General features: G+C 48.1%; 1 protein-coding gene across 1 annotated transcript in view; it reads left to right on the top strand.

Annotated features, from left to right (window-relative positions):
* The window catches only part of sbf1 (SET binding factor 1), a 45,564-nt gene that overhangs the window by 18,612 nt on the left and 1,242 nt on the right, over positions 1–25,710 (top strand). Inside the window, exons 4-35 of the mRNA XM_070928697.1 lie at positions 188–307; positions 411–521; positions 7,011–7,116; positions 7,353–7,485; positions 7,648–7,756; positions 8,859–8,972; positions 13,579–13,656; positions 14,031–14,144; positions 14,250–14,378; positions 14,494–14,592; positions 14,692–14,899; positions 15,264–15,376; positions 15,554–15,703; positions 16,183–16,251; positions 16,399–16,538; positions 16,719–17,000; positions 17,233–17,405; positions 17,516–17,589; positions 19,069–19,261; positions 19,391–19,518; positions 19,630–19,805; positions 20,585–20,721; positions 20,982–21,189; positions 21,311–21,507; positions 21,682–21,819; positions 22,927–23,099; positions 23,257–23,433; positions 23,572–23,673; positions 23,792–23,977; positions 24,170–24,296; positions 24,395–24,525; positions 24,719–25,075. Coding sequence (XP_070784798.1) covers positions 188–307; positions 411–521; positions 7,011–7,116; positions 7,353–7,485; positions 7,648–7,756; positions 8,859–8,972; positions 13,579–13,656; positions 14,031–14,144; positions 14,250–14,378; positions 14,494–14,592; positions 14,692–14,899; positions 15,264–15,376; positions 15,554–15,703; positions 16,183–16,251; positions 16,399–16,538; positions 16,719–17,000; positions 17,233–17,405; positions 17,516–17,589; positions 19,069–19,261; positions 19,391–19,518; positions 19,630–19,805; positions 20,585–20,721; positions 20,982–21,189; positions 21,311–21,507; positions 21,682–21,819; positions 22,927–23,099; positions 23,257–23,433; positions 23,572–23,673; positions 23,792–23,977; positions 24,170–24,296; positions 24,395–24,525; positions 24,719–25,075 — 4,752 coding nt within the window. The remainder of the gene's footprint in view (positions 1–187; positions 308–410; positions 522–7,010; positions 7,117–7,352; positions 7,486–7,647; positions 7,757–8,858; positions 8,973–13,578; positions 13,657–14,030; positions 14,145–14,249; positions 14,379–14,493; positions 14,593–14,691; positions 14,900–15,263; positions 15,377–15,553; positions 15,704–16,182; positions 16,252–16,398; positions 16,539–16,718; positions 17,001–17,232; positions 17,406–17,515; positions 17,590–19,068; positions 19,262–19,390; positions 19,519–19,629; positions 19,806–20,584; positions 20,722–20,981; positions 21,190–21,310; positions 21,508–21,681; positions 21,820–22,926; positions 23,100–23,256; positions 23,434–23,571; positions 23,674–23,791; positions 23,978–24,169; positions 24,297–24,394; positions 24,526–24,718; positions 25,076–25,710) is intronic.

Below are 25,710 nucleotides of genomic sequence, written 5' to 3'. Positions count from 1 at the left end.
CGTGACTGAACCCGGGTCTCCATTGTGCAGAGTGTGTTTGCTGCTGCGTCACTGGCGCCGTCCCCATGTTGTGTGTTTTCCACATTAAATCCTGTGTGTAAAGCTAGGTTTAGTCTAGTATAGCACAGGTTTACAGTCACATGTTTATGTCGTCTGTTCCTCTCTGTGTGTCTCTCAGCTGCAGAAGGCTGAGGCCAGCGAGGCGGATGAGGTGGATGAGGAGCCGGCCGTCGTCCAATCTGCTCAGGTCTTTGCCCCCAAGAGCCTGGTATTGGTGTCCCGACTGGACTACACCGAGGTGTTCAGGGTACGGTTCATCTCAACTTTAATAGACTGTAAACCGTAAATATTGTGTTATTACAGTGAACGGCGACCCTTGACCTCTGTGTCCTTCCCTCTTGATTGTACAGAACTGTCTGGGTCTGATCTACACCGTCCATGTAGATGGCCTGTCTGTCCCCTTGGAAACGGTGATCGGAAATCTCCTCACTTGTGTCATCCCCATCGCCGGAGGCTCCCAGGTAACTGCTGACCATTCATCTCTTCCTCACACAGACGCATGCACAAGCTGCGCTGCCGCACGAAGGCAGAAGTCATGATTTGATGTCATATATAGGCCAAAGCTGTTGTGAACAGCTGACCAAGGGTGAAGATGAACTGTGACACCAGTCTTCAGTCTCATTTCGTATGCTGTTACAACTCTTTGGCTTTGCCGGGTGGTAGACAGTCCCGGTGTAACCCCATGCTTTGCTCAGCAGTGCAGCTTATTCAGGCAGCAAGCAGCGGAGAGAAGTAGAGCTTGGCGCAGCCTGCTAATATAGCACCCTGTTCAGCGTGGACACCGACTGCTAACATCGCAAAAAAAGATCTAAACTAAAATATTAGCTGATGTCTGAGAGGTTTGGACCCTGTATCCCCACATTTCTTTGTGCATACACAATTGAATGATTTATGGATTACTATCTGCAGAGAGTCATGAGGCTTAAAACGACAGCGATCTTTCATCATAGAGCTGGTTTTACAGCAGATCTCTGTCCCTGAGAGGCAGTGTCATTTCAGTTCATTTTCATTGTCAAGGGCTCACTCTGGCCGACCAGCGCCACTCAACATATATAGACCGAATCATCAGATTTTGCAGGCGATGTTGGCCATGGACAAAAACAACAATCCCTCCATTTATAACCTGATAAACAAAACAAACATGTTTGGCTCCCCCCCCCCCCACATGTCATGTCTGACAAACCAACTCAATACTTGCAGCCCAGCTTCTGTTTTTGTCTTGATATCGTTAGTGTACTTGCTGGATATGCGAAATAAGTCAGCCAATGAGCAGCACTGTTTTTCCTTCATGCTGGCGTTACAGCACAGTATACATAACTAACATGAACATATACAATATTGTCACTTGAGAGCACATTTGAATTAGAATTTTTCTTGTTGTTTGTCTTTTTTTTTATTTTTTTTTTACCATTTGTCTCTCCCCTTTACTCATTTGTTTGTCATATTTTGTAAGAACCATGTTTTTTTTTAATCTCACCTCCTTATTACTCTTATTCATGCCCATGGTGCACATACAGTAGGAAGTTGAACCCTCCCACTGTGGTTTCCAGATGCTGTAACCCATGTGTGTCATTTGTGTGCACTCTACTGTACACTGGTTCCTCTGTGTTGCAGATAAATGAGTCCCCAGTTTGTAGTTTAGACAAGGTTCCTCAGGCCCTGGCCTGTGACTGGCTGCTGGCCTGTCTCCAGGTAACTTTCCCGTTCTGCAACCTTCACCAATCAGTAACCAGCTCAATGTTATTGATTCTGTTAGTCAAACAGACCGGAGTTGATGTTGTTTTTTTTTGTTTTTTTTCCTCTTTTCTTTAAGGAATGTGTTCTTTCTTGCAGCCATTTCAAATCATGCGTGATGGCGCTGCAGCTGTTTTTGACCTGCTTTTTCTTTTTGTGCCTTTTGTGATCAAACACCTGGATCATGTTAATCATTTCATTAATTTCTGTTTGGATCTGTCATGTTTGTCATTGACTTGATTTGTTGCAGCTGGTAATGAGCATTTTAGAACACCGATTATTTTCAAGTTGTTTCCTCACTCTGTAAAACACACACACACACACACACACACACACACACATTCAAACCCGTTGCTGTGCAGGTCGTCGTTCAGTTGCTGGGTGACCATATGGGACAGCAGATGGCTTCCTACCAGCCAGCGCGGCCTCTGAATGAGAGAATCAGATCTAATCAGTATTAACACACATACAGTCCCAAACAACAGAGGCTAATGTGCCGCTCTCCTCACACACTAGCGGACATCTGAAAACACAAACAACTCATCGGTGCACATGCCAAACATGAAACTTTAACTTTCCTTTATCATTCTCCGTCAGAAATGATGGATTCTGACTTCTATATTATCAGCGGTTTCATAATAGAGCTGTATAATACCTAAATGTCCCAGGTTGTCTCACTCAAACACACACACACCCATGTATATATATACACCTTGAGGGACTTATTAGTTTGTACTTTCTTCCAGCCAAGCACAAACAGTTCTTTACCTCCGACTCAAGGGGGGAGGACGGGTCACGGGTCACGAGAGAGAAACACACAAACGCACACATTCCTATAACTGTTAAATCGCACAGGACTTTTTTTTTCTTTTTAATCGACCTCACTAAATGTCTGTCATTACCACAAGTCTGTCTGTTCACGTCAAACTCTGCCCAAACACACACACACACACACACACACACACACACACACACACACACACACACACACACACACACACTATATAGATAGAATAGAATCCTGAAATGAAAATGACCCAACAAGCATTTGTTAAGAGATTTAAATTCAGCGTCTCATTACAAGATGTAGCGTTCCAGTAAAAATCTATGTTCAGACAGATTCGGAAACAGTTTTTAAATTTCCATCACGCGACATTCTGATCCCCCCCCCCACCCGAACAGCCATTGAATCATATCTTAGCAGCTGTAACTAGGGAAGGCAGGTCTGTCAAGCTGTGTACTTAGGGCTATAGTAAGAGCAACACTCCGTATATAGAGCCCTTCAAAACATAAGACTAAAAGTGCAAGGAATGGATTTAACAGTGTGTGTGTGTGTGTGTGTGTCTGTGTGTGTGTGTGTCTGTGTGTGTGTCTGTGTGTGTGTGTGTGTGTGTGTGTGTGTGTGTGTGTGTGTGTGTGTGTGTGTGTGTGTGTGTGTGTGTGTGTGTGTGCGTGTGGCTATCTAGCTTACTACCTACAGTAGTAACTCAGCAGCTCCCGAGGCCCAGTAGCTTTTTATTCTACTTTTATTGTCGGGTCCCAATGTTAACCTTTCAGCCACACACACTGGTTAGTCCTCATCCGCCATACAGCCTCTCTTGAAACTTTAAAAGTTATCATGGTAAATCGCATTTACACTGGTTTGAGAACGGAAAGCTTGGCAGGCGTGGCAGCAGCAGCGGAGGGCTTAATGTTGGACGACTGCAGACGTCCGAACTTTTGAGCTACTTTTACACGCAGGCTGAGGGTCTGGAAAAGGGGTCTGAGGCCCTGCAGTGTAACCCTGGGCTGCGTCGTTTGAGTTTGAGTGCAACGTCCACTTTTATCTAAAAAAGAAAGTACAGTTCCAGTGCACTGCAACGCTGCCGAGCAGCTTGTGAAATAGATCACTACATGGTTTTTTTTTTACCAGGACAGGTTGACCAGCAGGATGTTACAACACTCCAGCAGTTATATATCAGAGTAGTTTACACAACCCCCATGTGAACTGAACTTCAGGCTGTTGGTCTCATGTGAGAAATGGTGAATTACAAAAGCAGAGCAGCAGGACGGCCTTGTGGTTAGGAGCGTTTTTTTTGTTTTGTTTTTGTGCATCCTTTCTCGTCAAGTCCCCTCGAACAGTGAATCCCCACGGTTGGAGATTATATTTAGTATGTGGGCGGGAAAAAAAAAAGAAGTCAAGAGCTCATTAATGATTGAACTCTTACAGGAATCTGTCTAAAATGAATTCCAGTCCCTGTCTGCCACGCCGCCAAGTGCTGCGACTGACTTGATTTTAGGCGTCCGTTCTCATGCGGCCCGTGAACCCCCCCCGTCATGGCAGCGCGTCAGGGTAGCGGTGATTCCGGTCATGCGGAGCTGGAAAAGCCGAACCGCGCTCAGATTGCTTTCACTTCAATAAACACACCTCAGCTTTAGAAATTCCCTTGTCACACGGGTTTCGGTGTCATTTCCATGTCCCTCCAAAACCATGTAAGGATGTCGGAGCTGATGTGGCTAATTGAATAGCTCCTGATAGATCCCCATTTTAACTTCTCGTCTCTCGCAAGACAAAAGCAAGCGTGCTCAGTCAGGCTCCACCTCTGTGCCTTCATATAGAGTGTGTGTGTGTGTGTGTGAGAGAGACCTACAATGACCTAGTAAAAGCAACGTAATCCGCATACTTCTCTCCCCCTCTATTACTATTCTTACCTTTATGTAGGACAAATCAACCTGCCAGTATTTGCACCGTTGTCGCTCTGTCTTTGTTCGCTTCGAGATAGAAGTAAAATGACACGACGTTGCTGTTACTGTGCTGCAGAATGCTAAGTGACGGCTTTACTTTTGTTTTGCACTTGTGCCTCTCATGTCCAATGTTGCACTCACCCTGTATTTTTACACACTCGTCATCCCGCACTTCATGTTTTACGATGTTATTGTTTGTGCAGCTTCCTTGTTTTGCCGTGCTGGTTACATTACACGGCCCATATTGTTGTCGAGTTTTTGGGCATCCTGCGCCCTCACTCCTGTTGTTTCTAACCTGTGTCTTATCCTGCGGGGTGTGTGTGTGTGTGTGTGTGTGTGTGTGTGTGTGTGTGTGTCTCTCTCTCTGCTGGGTGCTTGCGAAGCCGGGCCAGGAGGAGAGAGAGGAGAGTTTGGTACGCCAGCCTGACTTCATTCTTCCCTCGCCACCAATCAGCTCTGAGCTTCCTCAGCTTCCTTTTCTCCGCCCCATTCCCCCTCCGCCAATCCACTCACACCTCCTGTGGCAGGAGAACGCAATCGAACGGCTTTGACACAGACTCAATATGTGACCAACAACTGATCATTCATTCCATATGAAGTACACGTCTGACACAAGTCTCTCAGCTTCTCTCACGTACCAAAGATTTTGACTTTAGGAGCGATGGTTGGTTAGTTTCCGTCACGTTTCCTGTCCTGCACTGTGGTCCTGTTGAGGATCTGAAATGGAAACTGCTAAGAAGTAGTAGGAGGTTTCAGATTTCTGTGCTAATGTAATGAAGAGTAGCAAGAAAAAGTCATTTAGAGTTGTTTCTCTGTTAGAAAAAGTACAAAGTTTCAAGCCCAAACTGGCTCTACTTTATGTCCCCTTTTTAAGCATTTGTAAGCAGCAGATAAACATTTAATAAATGGTTTTTTAGCATGCTATAATGTAATGGTATTCAGCTATTTTGGCATTTTAAGTGTTTATTAATGCACAGTATTCGTCAGCAATTACAAGTTTTCCTATATTCTATGTGATTACAGCTGTGTTTTAAAGCATTAACAAACACTTAACAACTACATTATAGTGTGATAAACCTTTGGTCACATGGTTCGTATACTGCTTATGACTGTTAAAGAAGGGGACTCGATGTGAGGATGGGGGGCCGAGTACGTTCATGCGTGCCTCGTCGCATCAAATCTGGAGGCCCAGAGCGTTGAACACACCCGATGGTCAGATGTTGGATCACAGTATTGAATGGCTAACAGCTCGTCTATGGTTTGCTGACGCTATTTCCGCTGCTGTAGAGAGCATGAACTAACGCTGCACTCCCCCCCCCCCCCCCATCCAGCCCAGTAGACGCGCCAGCCACACTGACTGGGCGCATTTTGAACCACTGTCAGATGAAGCTCTTTTATTTATTTTCCAGACTCGCAGATCCAATCAAACTGGTTTGCGTGACCCCCGAAAGCCCTCTGGAGAGATTAAAATACACCTTGTGGATGCCTATTGTTGCTCAAACTAGTGCTTTCATGTGATTTTGGCTTCTCCGTGCACACGGTTTAAGCCGTGATCGCGTAGCCCACATCCACACTGGCAGAGGAAAATGTTACGGGTGGCTTAACTGGTAAAGCATGACCAGAAATGTCCTTTTAGCTCAAAATAACGAATCCCAAATGTTTCACGTGTGTCAGCAATCCTGTCCCCAAGGTATACCGTGTTCAACAGCACTCATCGTGCGCTGCAGCACTCAGTTGTACTGTATTACAGTGCCTCTCATTGTATTGATTTATATTTTTGCAGTCTAAATCGTCCCCTATTTCCGACCCCTGATGCGCTTGTTATCCAAACCACACACAGATCAATATTTATGGGCTTTGCCTTCTGTGTGGAGCCCAGTCGATTTCCAGATTTTACAAAGTCAATTTGGTTATCTGCAAAGGAGGACGTAGTTTATTAGACACGGAGCAAAATCAGAGATCCTGAATCTCATCCCTTTTTAATAAGCGGCGTCTGTGCTGCTGTAACCTCTTTAAGACAGACATGCTTCACGGGTCTAAATGAATCATCCATACAGATTCGCCCTGGCCAATTTCCTCTCCCTTTTGTGCTCACATTAGACCGCAGTGGAAAAATCGCCTGTGCATGACACCTGCCATGTCGCTGGGGTTTCTCCCCCCCCCCCCCCCCATATAGGCCCATTGACGTGGTGGTGCCGGTGTTGCTTTTGCTGTAAGGTCGTTGGCATGGAGCCGTTCATGTCCTGATCAGTTGGAATGGCTTGTGTTTTTTATTTGTGATGTACCTGCTAAGCTTCTGGGATTCTCCATCTCTCTGCTCCGCTGACCCACGCTGCTCTCTGGACACGCACAACCGTGATTAAACCGCGCCGTCAAACCCTTTTTTTTTTTTTTTTGTCTGAGAGACGGCATTTGATCTTTGGTTTTCTCACCTCCCTTTTCAATCCCTCTTTTCTCCCCTTCTCTCTCTCTCTCTCTCTCTTAATCTATAGAGAACTATAACGTTAGGTGCCGGCGACCGGCAAGTGATCCAGACTCCCATCGATGACTCGCTTCCTGTCAGTGGCAGCAGCGTGGCCCAGCTCTTCAGACAGCTCGGTACGGGCAATTATAATAATGGGAGTAATTCTACACCCGTCCCATTTCCCAGTTAAAGCTCTATAACTGTGTAAAATGTGTTATATTGCCCAGTCCTGTAGTTCGGTTCTTGTCCCAACCCTGGAAATTATTTATTTTATTAGTTTAAGTGGATAAGTAACTTGCACTTCAACATATGATTATGAATGTGGCCTCCGTCCTGGACTCCCTGTGACTCCTTGTCTCTTCTCCCCCAGGTATCATCAACGTGTTGTATCTGTTCTGTGCCGCCCTGACGGAACATAAGATCCTGTTCCTGTCCAGCAGCTACCAGAGACTAACAGACGCCTGCCGGGGACTGCTGGCCATCATGTTCCCCCTCAAATACAGGTGTGACTCCACTCCTCGGGTCTCTAGATTTTTCTCTGGGTGTTCTGTAATGTTTCGGGACACATTTGATCTAATATCTGACATGTGGAGCGGAGTGAAGCAGGATCGGCGTAGTCGACGGCGGATTTGCTAAACCTCTTCCTGTGTGTGTGTCCCTTTCAGCTTCACCTACGTTCCCATCCTGCCGGGGAAACTGCTGGAGGTCCTGAGCACTCCCACCCCCTTCATCATCGGCGTCAATTCGTTCTTTCGCTCTGAGACACAAGAATTGGTGGGTCCTCCTCACTACAATACAACTCCATGCAATGTTTTTCCTTATTCAAGTCCAGGTAGCTCATTGAAGTTAAATCGCAGAGATTCGGGATGGGACTTTTTGTACAGGACCAAGGACTGCATTGTGTCACTTACATTAAAATCAAGTTGGGAGGGGATTTTTTTTTTTCACAGCCAGTATGGACAAGAAGAACAATTACAGCAACCATTAACTCTTGAAACACACATGTGGGCATGTAAATCTTTTTTGCTTGTTAGCAGACTTCCCCTGCTTTGACACTACTTTTTAAGCCAGCCTGGATCTTAGACGTTTCCTGGTGAAGGCCCCGCCTTGTCCCTCTTTTGCCACCATCATTGTTTTTATGGGAGCTTGTTGGCAGTGCATTCTGAAAGAGAAAATAAAGCAAACACGAAACAGGAACACAACCAGGGATGCAGTCTGAAGCGGCCCCACACAGCCAGCTGGAGGACCCTCAGCTCACCTGACACGGATCTGAGTTGTGATTACAGTGGAGTACATGTAAACTCTCACTGACCCATTAAGCAATGGTTCATGTGTCTTTTAATAACCTCTGCCATCTGGCTATTCGCTACCTGCCTACCTCTGTAGATTCTAATACAATATGCTTTACAGACCTTGCCAAGATCAGTTATACCAACACACATGACAATAATTACTGTCTAGATCTCATGATCAAAGCAGATCGTTCGCTGCTGTCTTATTAAAGCCCGATGAGAGTGTAACGACCGCTCCTGTTGGAGATGTCTGACCGTATGCTGCTGCATGCCCCTCGCTGTGCCGCCCTGATGGAGCCATTGTCTCACATCACAATGAGACACTGTGTTGGGTTTTTTTGTACATTAGTCACCAGGGTCGGGGGTCAGAGGTCATCATTTGGGCAGCCTGTGCTGCTGTCTGCAGTGAAATGTGAATGTGCGTTTTGTTGTTTGATAGCCAGCGTCCTGTAATGAGCAGCTGCTGACAAAGACAACGCCGTCTGTCCTTCGGCCGCCGTAATCAGCTTGTGTGTCCCGCTGCTGTCCTTTTTAAGCGGTCACTCCCAGGAGCAGAGATGAAAAGTGTGTGTGTGTGTTTTCAGTTGGATGTGATCATCGCCGACCTGGACGGTGGCACGGTGACCATCCCCGAGTGTGTCCACATCTCCCTGCTGCCTGAACCCATCCTCCAGCAGACCCAGACGGTGCTCTCCATGGTAAGACCTGCAGCCTAAACTCTGAACACACCACTACTGGGTACCGCAGGAAATCTCATTAACTTCCAGTGGGTGGTTTCTAACCCCCCCCCCCCCCTCCAGTGGCGCTTTATGGGTTGACAGGAAGCTCTTCAAAGATCTTTTTCCTCCTATTTCTTTGCACCACTTTCCAGGTTGAATTTTGGTCTTGGTATGGTTCACTTTTACAGTTTTTGGCTTGTTTTTTCCAAGTTTTAAGTGTTGGATTTGATTTTTGTTTTGGTTTTAGCTCTGACTGGTAAAAACATGTACGAAGATGTTTGCAGCAAACACAACAGAAAACGAGCCAAATATCCTCCGTCCCTCCAAATGAAATTGGGTAGCTGTAGCTCATTCATCTTTCACATGCAGCATGTATATTGCATGATGCCCTCCATTGTGTTCATTCATTAAGAATGGCATGTTTTTGCCTTCCCTTTAGTTTATTTCTAGAAATGTTTCAGTACATTTTTAAATCAGGAGATGCAGATATTCACATTCACTGCTTTTTACTGTACTTTCAAGCTTTTTCACGCATTTTCCGTTTCAGTGAAGTCATTTGTGTTTTATCTTGGTGGTTTAGTATCATTTTAGTTGAAGCTTGGTGCTGTGATGCTGCCAACTCGGCTGTAGTTAGAACCAGTATCACCCTCACACACAGGGCAAAGAATTTCCTGTCAAGTGCTAGCCCTGCACTGCGCTATTGTGTTCATATCAAGCACTTCAAATAACGCAAGCTCATATCATGCACTTTACTGCATCCTGCAGCTTCAGCCCCTTCCAGTATTCCAGTGCCAGCCCATTCGGAGAAATGCTTTTTATCTGTTCAAGTGTGCAAACAAATGATTTCTCCAGCTTCCTCATTCTGCAGAATGCACGCATTTCTTTCCTGCTTCCCTTTGTCGCCGCCGTTTACTGTGTGTACGTCTCATGACAACATGTGTCATGATCGTGCAGAACAGTGGGATTTGTTGTGTTACTCGTTTTATTGAACGTGACAGGTATGCGGCTCACAGTGGAACTGTTGCAGGAAATTGCCCTCAGTTCATGGTCAATTTACTGGATGAACTGTTTTATGTCTCAGACTGCAGTCACGTGTAAAACATGATAAGGAATGATGGTTAACACACCTATGTTGTTCCGGCATTGACTGGAATATGGTCACGTTTGATATAATGTCTCAGATATGTCCCTGACAGATGCTTTTACAGTATTATACAGCGCTCATAAAGACGTAGCAGCTCTGGGCAGCTGTACTTCAGCTAAATGCTCACGTCTGCATGCTAACGTCCAATAGCTGTTGAGACCAAAGTGACGGACTGACCAACTGACATTGCCACGGCTGCGAAACTACTCCCAAGTGAAAACAAATCTACACAAATGAATGTAGAATACACAGAGAATACTGACTGCAAGATGAACATTGACTTTCCAGCAAGACGACAGCCCCAAACATAAAGCCAGAGCAGAAGCAACGTCCTGGAAATGTGCTGTTCGCTTGCTGTCTCCACGCAACGTGACGGCACTTTGGAGCCGTTTTGCAAAGGAATATCGCAGTGCAGGGTCTAAGCGCATCAAGGCTGTACTGCTGCCTCTTATAAATGTTGACTTTAGGGGGGTAAATACTTTTTCAGTCAGTTATTTGAGCTTTTATATTTAGAGAATTATTTAGAAGTGTTTATATTCTTACATAGAAACTAATTTTTGTAAAAGAGTAATGCAGGACTTGTAATAGAGTCTTTTTTAAATTGTTGCATTGTTACTTTTACTACGAGGTCCCACATTGTAGAAAGTGAGATGTCCATGTCTTGTTTGATTATAAAGCAGCTCTAGGCGCTGTATAAATACTGTGAAGGTATCAAGTCTGTCTCAAACGGCTTGTTTCGGACAGCGGGTGAACTGAGGGGCTGTATAAAGGGCCAGCAGAAGATCCATCAGGACTTGTGAATCATGCAAAGCTACTCTAGTGGAGTCCCAGAATAAAAATACAGAGCTGCAAACGAGCATAACATGGGTCCTTTTTAAAGTGAAAGGTCTGAATACTCCATACTTCCATCACTGTTGCTCCCCATCAGGCTCGTGAAAAGATGCTCAAAATAAGATCAGAATAAGGAAATTTCTTCTGGTTATCTCGATTGCGCTGGGTCCGTTGTGGGAAAATCCTCCTGACGCGTGTCGGCCCCTCCAGGGTAGTCTGGCTTGTTTGCTGTTGTTGTGATTGCAGTCACGTGTAAAACAGGATGATTCACTTTTATTTGGTTATTGTCTCTACAAAATGACTGACGCATTTTTTTTGTTTGTTTTTTTCCTTCTGCCGAGAGACCAGGGGTCAGTTTTCCCTCTGCTGGTTGCACAGGGTTGGTGATGTCACTGAGGCAGAGGGTAGGTTGTGTTTATTTTAGAGAGGCGGGAGCTGGCATGCTCTTCATTTTGGGAGTCAAACGCGCTCTTCCCACGGGCTCCCGTTGTATTTGAGATAGTTGCAATTCAAGAAATGCATCGTCCTGTTTTTGTTACTTAAACGGAACGGAAGCTGAAGACACAGTCTCTCTCGCTGCAGACGTCTAGCACAAAAGCTATAATAAGCTCTACAGTTGCAGTTGGATGATATGCTGCATGGAAGAACTGCACATTTTATTTGACGTCACCGTTAACTGTCTCAAAATGTACAGTTAAAAATACCAACTGCTGCTCAGAACGTGGAAAAATGGTACACTGTCATAATGCCTGGACAAATAATTAGAGGTTTTTATTTTGACTTATCTGACAAGACATTACACATTCTCATATTTATGCTAACGCAAAAATAATAGTGACATTAAATCGCCACTTGAAAAGGCTGCAGTCGTCCTCAGCATGTTCTCAGCTTTGTCTCCGCTATCCACACTGAGCCGATGGAACTGCCAGCAGCAGTATGGACGCGACCTCGTCCACCGTCTCACCTTCAGTTGTGCTGGATCAATAGATCTGAGAATCCTCCACTCAGCCCAGAGACCCCTGTTTGATTGAATTCTGTCCCATGGAGAGGAAACCTGTGTCCAATAACATTCCTAAATTTTTGCTTCTAACCATAATAGGATACCCTGAAGGAGCGCTAAACCCAGTTTATGACTACTGTCCCATTCAGAGATAAATGTGTACAATCCCGACAGCAGCTTTGTTCCCAGCAACAGCTGTGTGTCAAAGTGTCCTCAAGCAAGACGCTGAACCTCGACACACTGACTGGGGCATCTGCTAAATGCCTGAGATGACAAGGCCCAAAATACATAAAATGATAAGTGGTTTTGTTGTGAAATCTAGGGCTCGTCCCCGCATGTTTTTGTGTTTGGGGCTGTTTCTGTGGCTTATAACCTAGAGACACTTGTGTGTCGTGGTCCTTGCTCTGCGTCGATGGAATGAGAGCCGGAAACAAAAGAGTCTACGAGAAGTGTCACTGGGTTGTGGGCCTGCGTCCTCAGCACAGATTTATAAACTGGAGGATTGTAGCTCGGACTGAGCAGGTTTTGACCTGCTTAGTTTTCGGGTTGGATTTGCCCGGGGCGCAGGACCTCATGACCCAAAGAGACCCAAAGGTATCAGCAAGTCCGATCAGCTCACACAGGCGGGACCTGACCTCCATCAGTGAGACGAGACACGAGGAGAGAACGGATCGTATGACTTTTGTTTAGCGGGTCTTTAGGTCGTTGAATTGTCTGGAAACGTTCCGCGGGGAAAGGTAGAAGCTGCTGCGGGTGAAGGTTGTGGGAACGATGATGCTGTAGATTGTTGGCCAGCAACCGTGAACCAGGGCTCAGCTGCTGCGCTCCGCTTACTGTTAGCTGAACGACTTTTCATGTAGTAGCCCGAGGCCGAAGGCCGTTTCCGATGTCGTATTTGTTGCCGCTGCTGCTGCTGTGTCTCCACACTATAAGACATGGGGTCGAAATGATTTCGTTTTCCTTAAAGCTAGACAAAAAGAAATCTGTTGATGAGAATAACCTTTTCACTTTTCTACAAGCTCTTTGGACCTAAACATGACAGTATCTTAAAAAAGCAGACACATTTCATCAAGTTATCATTGTTAGTACTGTAGCCACTATGGCGATTATCGATTCGTCATTTTATCTATGAAATGCTGGTTATAGTGTCTTGTTTTGTCCAAAAAAAAAAAACCAATTCAGGACCTGAACATATTCCGTTTGCAATCAGGTGCGACAAAGAAAAGCATCAAATCCTCACATTAGAGGAGCTAGAACCAGCAAATGTTTGCTTAAAAACAGATGACAAAAGCGATTATTAAGATGGTAGGAAGAAATAGTTGCCAATACATTTTCAGTCAGTCCACTGATTGAGTCATCTTTGCCACCTCTGGCCTAAAGAGATAAATAAAAGACCGACCAAGACATTACAGTCAGTGCAGTGCATAAACAATACAGCAGCGCCAAGTCTGCTCCAAAACCCTCGGCCGTGCCCGACACGTTTCTGCCGGCTCGCTAGTCGCTAGAAATCACTAGAATTTCTCTCAGGTCTTGGACTCGGCGGACCCAGAACTCCACTAAGGCAGCAGTCGGAGTGTGATTGATGGTGGCTTCATGCGTGTGTGTCGTAGGTTTTGGATCCGGAGCTTGAAGTCGCTGACCATGCCTTCCCCCCGCTCTCCACGCAACCCTCCGCGCCAAAGATCCAGGTGAGAAAGACACTCCTCCAATGAAAAAGGTCTTTCATTAGCTTTAGCCCTCTTTGTACAGCTCTTTCCCTGAATGTAGCCAGTAAAGTCAGCACAGTGTCACATTCTGGGCAACACTTTCCAGCGGACAGCAGAATGAATCACTGCAATCCAAGATGTCACCAGAATAACACCCAAATTGCTCATACCCTCAACCAAAAATGTTGTCTCAAGTGGGTACATGAAGTCTAAAGCCTGTACACTCTCGCTGATCTGATAGTTCTGTCTAACAAGCAAAGTAGCTTTTATATTTTATTCTTGTAGGCAGTTTTGGTGTGTGTGTGTGTGTGTGTGTGTGTGTTTTGGCTTTAACTGGACAGTTGTGTGCGTTTCAGGATAAAGAGATCCGTGGCGTCTTCCTGTGGCTGTTCGCTCGGCTCTTCCAGGGCTATCGCTGGTGCCTGCACATCATCCGCATTCATCCGGAGCCAGTGATCCGCTTCCATAAGGTATGTAAACGGTGCCTGCGTGCGACATAACAACTCGCACCGGTCATCTGCGCGTTCTACAGTTTCCCGAACGGCATCAGATCAGTGTAACGTGTGTTTCCACAGGCGGCCTTCCTGGGTCAGAGGGCGCTGACGGAGGACGACTTCCTCATGAAGGTGCTGGACGGCATGGCGTTCGCAGGCTTCGTGTCGGAGAGAGGGCCTCCTTACAGAGCCACTGACCTGTTTGATGACGTGAGTCTGTCAGCACATGGTAGAAAGACAGGAGAACAGTCCATAATATCTTAATAATGAAAGTTATGTGGCCCAGATATGAAAGGAAGCTCACGTCTTTGCCCTGTTTCCACAGCTGGTAGCCAATCAGGTGGAGCGGATACGACAAGAGGAGACCTGTCCACACAAAGTCATGAACCACGTCAAGGAGCTGGCTGAGCAGCTCTTCAAAAATGTATGTTCTCTAATGAAACTGCCCCAAGGAGTACCTTGTACCTCTGGTTTATTCTGCTGTTGCTTATTAGTTTCTTCTCTTACCACCCCCCCCCCCCAGGAGAATCCGTACCCCGCTGTGGCGATGCACAAAGTCCAGCGGCCGTCAGAAAACAGCCAAAGCGGCGCGCAGAATCAGACGCCCTTCCCTTTGCTGGACGACGTCGCGGTGCAGCTCTTCATCGACCACGCCGCCGCCAAGCTCAAGACTGCGCCTCCTGTGGTCAAGGCGGAGCTCAAGGGCATGGTGCCGTCGGGGCCCCCGCTGGGTGAGCTGGGGGAGAGGACCGAAACCGGGTTGATGTGTAAATTGGTCACTGGGTCAATTCCAGATCCAAAAGTGTTTGGATTCATTTAAAATAAGAAGACTGAGAAAAGTAGAAAAAGTGTAGCGGTGATGTTTTGAAAGACCCAAAAGTGGCAAAACAAACCAACACTGATAGAAATGTGTTTTAAGGCAGCAGTGCTGGGTTTGATAGTTAGCAGTAACATTAAGTTCAACACCTCCACTTGACCTTCCCGTGTGAACTTTCCACTCAGACAGTCTGTCTCACAGCGTGTGTCTAATGGGGCTGAGCTCCGTCCTGCAGTGATGAATGAGTGTCTGATCACTTCCCCCCCGTGTCCCCACAGGAGACATTGTGGACAGGAACGGCAACGTGATGGCCAACAGCGCCCGCAGGCTGGAGGTGGTCAGGAACTGCATCACGTACATCTTTGAGAATAAGATGCTGGAGGCCAAGAAGGTAAGAGCGACGCATCTGTGCATGACCATGACTGACACACTGCATGCGTACTTAGCAGAAACAAAACACTCACGTTTGCTTGTGAACTTTAAAGTGCCTTGTAAGAACTTTGCTTGTTAGACTTTTGGGAAGCGATCGCGTTTGTGATTCGGCTGTTTTTCAATCTCCTCTGTCCAGCTAATGCCAGCTGTGCTGCGGGCTCTGAAGGGTCGGGCGGCCCGGGTTTGTTTGACCCAGGAGCTCAATCAGCACGTCCTACAGAACCGAGCTGTGCTGGACGACCAACAGTTTGACTACGTCGTCCGAATGATGAACTGCACCTTACAGGTGAGCCTGCAAAGATGAGAACATCACTGGAACCAGTGGTATAGCAAAAAACCTGAATGAGATGCCATGGAAAAGTTGAGGCATGGCAGTAAAACTGTTTTCAGGTTGAGGATATGACTGTATAACAAAGGACAACATTTTCATAAAGCAGCAATGCTCTCTGTTTTATCACAAAGACAATACTAACTTGCTGTTATGTTTAGCAGGTATAATGTTAACCATGTTCCCCCATCTTAGCTTAGCGCCTTAGCATCGCTAACATTTGCTAATTAGCACTAAACATCCCTGACTGTAAAAAATTTCAGTTTAATGATGCCAAAGGAGAAGTAGTTTAGAAGATATAACACATAAAGATATACAGTATAACGAGGTGCACAGATACAGTGAACAGTCCAATAATTCACACTCGGATAATAACAGTTCTGTTTTTATGGTTGGCGAGATGTCGCATCATTCATTGCTGATCTGTTTCTGTTCAGGACTGCTCGCATATAGATGAACACGGTATTGCAGCTGCCCTCCTTCCGCTGGTCACAGCCTTCTGCAGAGTAAGTTCATCACCAAAGTCACTCCACATCGCCCGAATTCAGCCAGTGTTCCCTCGTGGGTTTTTTTACGATTCTCAGAGTGAGGGGGGGGGTTTTGAGGTGAGGCGGGATGTCTCATAAAAGTCTCTCCCTGTGTTTGTCTGACAGAAACTGGGCGCAGGCATCACTCAGTTCGCCTACAGCTGCGTGCAGGAGCACATGGTGTGGACCACCATGCAGTTCTGGGAGGCCATGTTCTACAGCGACGTCCAGAACCACATCAGAGCTCTGTACCTGGAGACAGAGGAGGGCGAGCAGCAGAACAACTCTGTGAGCACCTCCGTTGCACTTTATATGTTCAGCAGTTAAAAAGTTTTTGGTGAATTCTTTGGAAGGAAATCCAGCCAGTAGACTAATGAGTCAGTCTCCCAACCTGCTGAGCAGAGTGTCATTCTTGCCTTGAGATGATTAATCGTGAATGGACCTCCTCTGGTTTGCTCTCAGGAGCAGCAGGACGCGTCGGGCGGTGGGAGGGAAGTCGGCGCCCTGGAGCTGGCGTCGGAGCAGAACCGGCTGTGGCCGACGCTCAGCAAGGAGATGCAGGCGGAGCGCGTGCAGAAAGAGGAGAGCACGGTGTTCAGCCAGGCCATCCATTACGCCAACAGGATGAGCTACCTGCTGCTGCCGCTGGACACCAGCAAGAACCGCCTGCTGAGGAGCACCGGGCTGGGAGACGTGGAGAGCGTCAGCAACAGCTACGTCACAAACAGGTACGAACGGTATTCAGGTAGTCTCCGAGTTCAGGGCAGGGCCATATAGTCAAAATCACTAATGAGAATCAATCACAATGTGGCAAATGTGGGCAACCAAGGACATGGGATCATATCTCCTGCCGTCATTTACAATCTGCTGTCAGTAATCCGTTCATAGGTGAATATAGTTTCATCCCATGTTCGTTTTTCATTGGAGATGTGTTCAACGCGTGTTTTTCGTGTCTTGCAGTATTGCAGGCAGCATGGCGGAGAGCTACGACACCGAGAGCGGCTTCGAAGACGCCGAGAGCTCGGACGTGGCCAACTCCGTGGTGCGCTTCATTAACCGCTTCGTTGACAAAGTGTGTAACGAGAGCGGCGTGACCAACGAGCACCTGAAGGCGCTCCACACCATGATACCGGGTACGGAGGCGGATCTCTCTTCGCACCGCCGAGGGCACCGCACCAAACTTCATGGCAAAATCTGTCCCTTCTTGTCCTCCGTCTTTACCCTTCTTTGCGTGTCTTTGCAGATATTGTTCAGATGCACATTGAGACGCTTGACGCAGTCCACAGGGAGAGTAAGAGGCTGCCTCCGATCCAAAAGGTAACCAATTCCTATTTTTACGTCCCACTGGACAAAGGCCATGCAGAACCCCCGCCAGCCCCGCCCACTCCCCTCTCCACCAATCCCTACAGCTCAGGCTCACAGTGTCACAGCAGGTACGTCTGTCCGCCAGAGACGGAACTGTGTGACTCACAGCACGCCTGAGCAGTGCATGCTGGGTGATTGCTCTCCCTCGTCGTGCCGTCTGGCCCCCGAGGCCCGGCGGAGCTGCGGCAGCCAGGCTGAGCTCCGCCGAGGCCGAGTGCCTTCAGTCTGAAGGGTGCCGTGAGTCCTGCGTGCAGTGTGTCGGGAGAGGCGCGGTGGCTGCGCCGAGCTTGACGTGACATGTTTTGTCGTTTCACTTCGTGGGTGGGGGACATGTAACTGCTCAGCTGCTCCCCGGTAGTGTTTTCCCACATGAGCAGGTTTCTCTCCCCATCGTCTCCCTGCCTTCATCATGTCCTGAGCAGGCAGGCCCAGTTCAGCTAGGGGATATGAGATAGTGGGCCGGACAAAAACACAAAAACATTTGTGTGCTATTTACAGCTATTCTCAGCAGTTAAAATGCCTACAGAGGAAAACTGCCCTTTTTTTCTCCCCGCTGGAACTCCACCTGGATTTGGACATTTGTGGCGTTAGTGTTTTGTGCTACAGATTACAAAACATGAAAGGTTACTAAAGTTTAAGTTCATTTCCTATCAGAGGTGGAGTTCCTTAGGAAGCTCTCCAGGCCTCACTGGTGAGACAGGAAGTGATGCAAGGGGCCGGAGGACAAAGCCAGCCTCATATTTCATACTGTTGGCAGCCCACAGAGGCCTCTTAGTCGAAAAAAATGGGAGTCCTGTAATCAAGTTTTGGATCCTCGGGGACTCAAGACAGCCCTTGTATTTTTTATTTTTTTATTTTTGTATTTTAAGAAATATGAAATGAACATCCCATTACATAAACACATCCAAATGAATATTATTATATATTTCTTTGTGTGTATTTGTCTTTTCTGTTTGGAACTACGTCTCTGCCAAGATCCCACCGATCCACATCAAGCGACGTGTGTGTGTGTGTGTGTGTTATGCAACCAATCATTTCATGTCTAAACAGTGCAGGCCATCCAGCCAGTAACCTCCGCATGGTTGTGAAAGCATGAGTGGAGTGGTCGCTTTCATACATGAATAATGGTGGCCAGTACTGTCCGCAACACTGGCAGCATTGCTTTAGTGTATACCAGTTGGCTGCTTCACAGAAATACATCTGATGCTCATTCTCTTTGTTTTTAGACTTTGCTCATGTCTCGTACATGTAGGAATAACCTGACTCTGTAGAGTGAAGGCAGTTCGTGTCAGCACCACCATCCAACTGTTTTTTGTTGGTTTTTTTTGCATGAAATTGGAAGAACGAAAAGAAAGAAAACTGAATGGAAATCTAGAAATTGTGCCATGTCATTAATCCTCCTCTCTTCCTCCCCTCTCTGTTTCTGTGCAGCCCAAGCTGCTGAGGCCGACGCTGTTGCCCGGCGAGGAGCTGGTGATGGACGGCATGCGGGTCCACCTCATCCCTGACGGCCGCGAGGAGGCCACGGGGCTGATGGGAGGTCCGCCTCTGCTCCCTGCCGAGGGCGCCATCTTCCTCACCACCTACCGGCTCATCTTCAAGGGCACGCCCACCGACCCGCTGGGTGAGAGACGATGCACACTTACTTTGAAAGGCCTAAGCTTCTCTACCAGACAGTTCTGTTGACTGGGTTTGGGTCCGGCCTGTGGGCCCTCTAATCCCTGCTCTTTGTCTGTGCGTCTTCCTCCTGCAGTGGGGGAGCAGGTGGTGACTCGCTCGTTCCCCGTCGCCTCTCTGACCAAGGAGAAGAGGATCTCAGTCACTTTACCCATGGACCAGTTTGTCCAGGAGGGGCTACAGCTACGGTCCTGCACCTTCCAGGTGCTCTTACATTCTCAACCCCTATCAATAATATCCGGCCCCTCTTCCTCTTTTCCTTCGCTTGCTGTTCTTTTTCTCTGATTTCCCTGTTTCTCCGCCTTGTTTTTGCAGCTGATGAAGATTGCGTTCGACGAGGAGGTGGCATCGGACCTGGCCGAGGTTTTCAGGAAGCACATGCACAAGCTGCGCTATCCTCAGCACGTCCAGGGCACCTTCGCCTTCACCGTGGGCCAGTGTGGCAAGATGGTGGTGGAGCACAAGACCAAGGACAAGAACCAGTCGCTCAAGTGAGGACACCATTCATGCAGAATGAGTGAATGAGTCGGCGCGCATCAGGAGTTGCATGTTATGTGATTCTCCTCCTGAAGACCTGCTCTCAGGTCTGCAGAGAGCGAGTGGCTGCATCTTGTCCCAGTTCCCTCTGAGCTTTGGCTCGGTATCATCCGCACACAGCAAGTTTTCAGTATGATAATCTATTTCCAGTGTGAATTAGGAATCCAGTAATCTTTTCGTTTTTTGATACATTTATTGGTAAATGCCCTGCTCACACCTTTAAGCTTCCCGTCTGTGTCCTTTTTTAATTTGTCTCCTCTGTATTCAAAGTCTCAGCAACCAACTCTCAGTCCCTTTCCGACCCCCCCCCCCTCCTGACCACACACACAGTTCTCCCCTCTCTTTCTTTTCTGGAGAGTGAAAGGAGCATGAGAGAAGCCTTTGAATAATTCATCAGTGGAAAATGTGGCAGCCGTTTTTTTTTTTTTTTTTTTTAATCGGCCCTGTTGTTTCCAGAAGCCTCCGTTCAGACGCATTCATTCGGACTCTGGCCGTGTGGCATGCTAAATCACCAACACACACCAGTGAATTCATGACAAACGATTTTGCACTGGGACGAACACTCAAGTCAAATCAGCCCATTGTCAGCTGCAGTTGGACATTTGCGTGCTAAGAGGCCCGACAGGAAGTGGATGCCGAGTGACTTTGACCGGAATATGCTGTGGAATCAGCGACGGGTGCGTTTTTTTGAAAATGTTCAACTTGCCCTTTTTTTTTCTTTCGCCTTCATCAGGACGCTTTCCAAAAACCTGGTGAAGAGTGCCAAGAGGACCATCGGCCGGCAGTACGTGACCAGGAAGAAATACTCTCCCCCCACCTGGGAGAACAGGAGCAGCTTCCAGTCAGAGCTGGATGAGGATGAAATCTCAGGTGGTCGCAGTTTTATGCTCTTTTCAACAGTGCTTACTCTTCAACTGCTTACAGTACACACACTTGAACTATCATCAGGGCCTCCAGCTAAATGAAATCTTAACTAGTTTTACATTAAACACCAGAAATTGCTCAGTTGTCTGTGTCTCCGTTAAGGTTCCCAGCTCGCCTGCAAAAAACCCTTAGAAAGACACCTAAAACCACAGCCATACTGGTTCTGGAAATAAAACTCCTTGTTTTTGAAATGTGTGCCTCCACAGTTTCAGAGGAAGTGGACCAGAGCTCCCTCACCCTGTCCTCCACCATCCGCTCATCTGACCGACAGACCATGAGCAACGTTGTGGAGCGCGCCTGTTGCCGCGACTACCAGCGCCTGGGCCTGGGCACGCTCAGTAACAGCCTGACACGTTCGAAGAACGAGCCTTTCCGGATTTCCACCGTCAACCGCATGTACACCGTCTGCAGGAGGTGAGACCACTGGAAGACAACACATAGAGACATGTGGGAGACGTATATGGGCCGTATCTCTTCAGTGCTTAATACAATGTGTGTGTGTGTGTGTGTGTGTGTGTGTGTGTGTGTGCCACAGCTACCCCGGCCTGCTGATTGTGCCTCAGAGCATCCCGGACACGACCATCCAGAGAATCTGCCGCTGCTACCGGCAGAATCGCTTCCCCGTGGTTTGCTGGAGGAACTCGCGAACGAAGGCCGTCCTGCTGCGCTCTGCAGGCCTCCACGCGAAGGGGGTGGTGGGCTTCTTCAAGTCCCCCAACGCCCCTGCTGCAGGTAATAAACACAAATCTATTTTTAGGCCTCTAGTTGATAATTGTAAATGTTGCTGATTATTTTGCTGGAATGTCCTGATCATTTCCTCACCAGTCTTTAAATGTTAGCTACTCAAAACACTCATTAGTTACCTGAAACATAAAGATGTGTTCACGCGGGTTCTCCTCTGTGCAGTGCCCTCCCAGGCGGACTCCACCAGTCTGGAGCAGGAGAAATACCTGCAGGCCATCATCAGCTCCATGCCTTCTTACAGCGAGAGCAGCGGCAGGAACACGCTCAGCGGCTTCACCTCCACGCATATGAGCACCTCCGGTGGGTGGACTAACACGCTGCCATAACATGGGCTGTGTGTGTGGGGGGGGGTCACAGAGCTGATGCTTTCGTCTTTCCGCAGACTCCTCGGATAAGCTGAGGCAGCCCAAGATCGGGGCGCTGATGAAGCAGGTGATGGGCACCAAGGAGGACGTCCCTGGAACCTTCAGCAGAGGAGGTGAGGCGGTGTCTGCGTGTCCCCACGCTGCTCCTGTAGCTCCCTTTCTTCAGTTGAGTCGGTGGCAGTCCTGGTTTCAAAACAAAATGTGTGAATTGTGTTTCAAGTCTGACATCTGTTGACTGAAACTGGGACTGGACCAGGATGATGATGAATGAGTTAATGCATCCCTTGTAGCTCATGTTTAGGTGATGTTTAGGTGTGTGTGTGAGTGTGTGTGTGTGTGTGTGTGTGTGTGTGTGTGTGTGTGAGTGTGAGAGCGAAATCATCCTCCACTGTGTGGTGGTGTTGTTTAATGCGCCATCTCTGTCGTTTGACCTCAGCTCTGGGTCAAAGGGCGAAAGTCATCTCCCTCTCTCAACCCAAAGTGTCTGGCAAGGCCAGGAACCCTACTAGAGGTACAGTAGGCCACCCCCCACCCCCACCCCCCCTTCCACTCCTGTCTAACCAATCAGATCTCTTTAACAGTAGTGTCCGTGTGTTTGCCGTGGTTCCTGATAGTGTGCTGTCTCTGCGGACTAATGGTCTGTTGTTATTGCTTGTGTTTCTCGGAGAGCTGCTGTGTGTGTGCATGCTGCAGCTGCAGCTCGGCTGTCTGACGTCCTGTTTGTCGTTTCCTGTTTGATTCTTCTCTCCGTTGAATGTCGGCAGCAGTCAGTCAACTCTGCTCCACCGTGACGTAGCTGTCATTGAGCTAGACGTAGCAATCCTTTCTGCCTTATTTACCAGCATGACTATCAGAAGCTGTGGACATCACACACATCAGTGTGTTTTTTAAAGGAGCATTCCAGTTTATTGCAACTTAGTTTGTAACCGACCGGAATGGTCCTTTAATGGCTTGGAGAGGGCGTCCATGTGAGGTTTGATGGTTCAGTTTTCATGTCACGATTCCTTAAAAGACTTCTACTTTGTCTGTGTGTGTGTCGCAGGTAAATGGGGCAGCATTCGGGGCAGCGGCCGTCTAAGTGCCTACAACCCAGACGTGGGGACGCGTCTGGCAGGGAAAGAGTCTCCACAGCCCAACGGGGGGCCGAGCGAGGCGCTGTTCCTCCGCCAGCAGAAGGCCTATCTCTACATCATCGGAGACAAGGCCCAGCTCAAGGTGACCAGTGACACACTAATTAACGCGACGTTTAGGGCGTTGCGCGCGACAAAGGGCTGGGAAAAGGGGGAAAAAGAAGGAAGGAAAAGTAGAGCGTGCTTTGATAGAACGTGGTTCTGCTTGGGAGTATAAACCTGGACGGTGTTGTTGTGTTCAGGGAGGGAAGCAAGACTCCTTCCAGCAGTGGGAGGTGGTTCCCATCGAGGTGTGCGACGTGCGGCAGGTGAAGAACAGCTTCAAGAAGCTGATGAAGGCGTGCATGCCGAGCTCCTCGACCTCCGACCCCAGCATGAGCTTCCTGCGCTGCCTCGAGGAGTCCGAGTGGATGGCTCTGGTTAGTAGTCTCCGCCGATGAGAGCATGTCCTGTCCCAGCTCATTTTTATGACCTTTGGTGTTGTTTGTACTGACCCGGTGTGTGTGTGTGTGTGTGTGTGTGTGTGTGTGTGTGTGTGTGTGTGTGTGTCCGTCCAGCTACACAGGGTGCTGCAGGTGTCTGTCCTGGTGGTGGAGCTTCTGGATACGGGCTCGTCGGTCATGGTCAGCCTGGAGGACGGCTGGGACGTCACCACCCAGGTTTGACTGACACCCAGAAACTTTCAACGCGGTTGCTGACAAATGTTCTCCGAGCTCCGAGTGTGACGCGCCACATGTCTGTGTGTGTGTGTGTGTGTGTGTGTGTGTGGGCGCGCAGGTGGTGTCCCTGGTGCAGCTGCTGTCTGATCCGTACTACCGGACCTTTGACGGCTTCCGGCTGCTAGTGGAGAAGGAATGGCTGTCGTTTGGCCACAGGTTCAGCCACCGCGGAGCACAGACGCTGGGCAGCCAGAGCAGCGGCTTCACCCCCGTCTTCCTGCAGTTCCTGGACTGCGTACACCAGGTGGGTCTGCAGTGTGGCGTGGGGAGGTTTGCTCTCGTTTTAATGTGGGATGTAGCGATGCCGGGAGGTCAGAGGTCAGCTGGAGGACGGTGTTGAAAGGCTACTACCCGGCTCAAGAAGTTGAACCGAAGCACTCCAGCTGCCTCCTCCAGGCGAATCCTGACCTGTGTTTCTCTGTCCCTCCACACTCAGATCCACCTCCAGTTCCCCATGGAGTTTGAGTTCAGTCAGTACTACCTGAAGTTCTTGGCCTACCACTACGTGTCCAACCGCTTCCGCACCTTCCTGCTCGACTCCGACTACGAACGCATAGAGCTGGGTGAGAACATTTCACCCTCAGATGCTGTCGTTTTTAGTGTGAGCTGCTCCATCAGATACAGCGTCTCGTGTTCCTGACAAGCCCTCTTGTGTGTGCAGGAGTGCTGTATGAGGAGAAAGGTGAGAGGAAAAGTCCGCAGGTGTGCAAATCCGTTTGGGACTACATCGACAGACTCAACAAGAAAACCCCCATCTTCTACAACTACATGTTCTCTCCTGAAGACGAGGAGGTGAGTCCACTGTTTGTCCTTCAGGACAGCAACCTAAGACGCACGTTAGTCTGCTGGTGAGCAGCTACAGTAAATGAAAGGATAGACAAACTTAACCTAAATATTTAATGCATGTGAGTTTATTCAATGGATACATTGAAACAAAGGAGGCTCATCGGTGGGTAAATGTCAAGCGAGTAATTGTGCTTTCCAGGTGCTGCGACCGTACGCCTTCATCTCCAACCTGAAGGTGTGGGACTTCTACACGGAGGAGACTCTGTCAGAGGGGCCCTCCTACGACTGGGAGCTGAGGGGCCGGCAGGAGCGCGTGGCAGAGGAGACGGCGGAGAAACCCGACAGCGGCGGCCCCAAGTCGCAGCGATGCGTCGTGTGGCCGTGCTACGACAGCCTGAGCAAGGCGGTGCCCGACGCCATCACCAAGCTGCTGCAGGACCTGCAGAGTCTGGAGGCCGAGCTCGGCCAGACGTCGGAGAAGTGGAAGGACACGTGGGACAAAATCAAGGCCGCGCAGAGAACGGAGGCCAAGCTGGAAAGCAAGGTGAGACCAGCAGTTTCATTTACCCCACTAAACGGCACAGAAATGCAGTTAACATGCTGCTGGGGTGTGGGGTGATTTCTCAGCTTTGACTACATTGTCAGCCTGTAGGAAACACTGTTCTCTGTGGAAGCAGTTTCACACGACTGGGGGCTTTGGGCAGTAGTCAACTAGTCACGATCAAATTATAATGAATTCATTTGTAAAATGTATATACTTCCACATACTATATGTCTCTTAAGCTTTGTATTTACAAAGTTCTTACAGGTACTGAAAACTGACTCTTAAGCAGTCTTAATTGTATCGAAAACACACATCTACACACTGCCAGACCAAAACAGCGACGCATTAATGGAATCAAATCATGTCACGTATGTTGGAAATACTAAGGAAATAAAGACAAGCGCATCCCATCTTTTAAAATGCAACACAGAAGTTTGTATTCCAGAGACAAATCTTTTCCATTTGAACGGTAGAAGCCACTGAAGATAGACATGTGTTGAAGGAAGGACAAATGGTGGGAGATGTTTTACCGCTGACATCTTGTGGTGAAAACGCAGAATGCAGCTAAGGATGTTCAGGGCCGCACTGTGGCGTTCGCACGTTTCAGATACACACCAAGCACATTCACGACACCACTGAGCTTTTTT

This window comes from Enoplosus armatus, chromosome 22 (assembly GCF_043641665.1).
Source record: "Enoplosus armatus isolate fEnoArm2 chromosome 22, fEnoArm2.hap1, whole genome shotgun sequence".
Taxonomy (NCBI): Eukaryota; Metazoa; Chordata; class Actinopteri; order Centrarchiformes; family Enoplosidae; genus Enoplosus; species Enoplosus armatus.
This window is presented reverse-complemented; position numbering and strand designations above follow the sequence as displayed.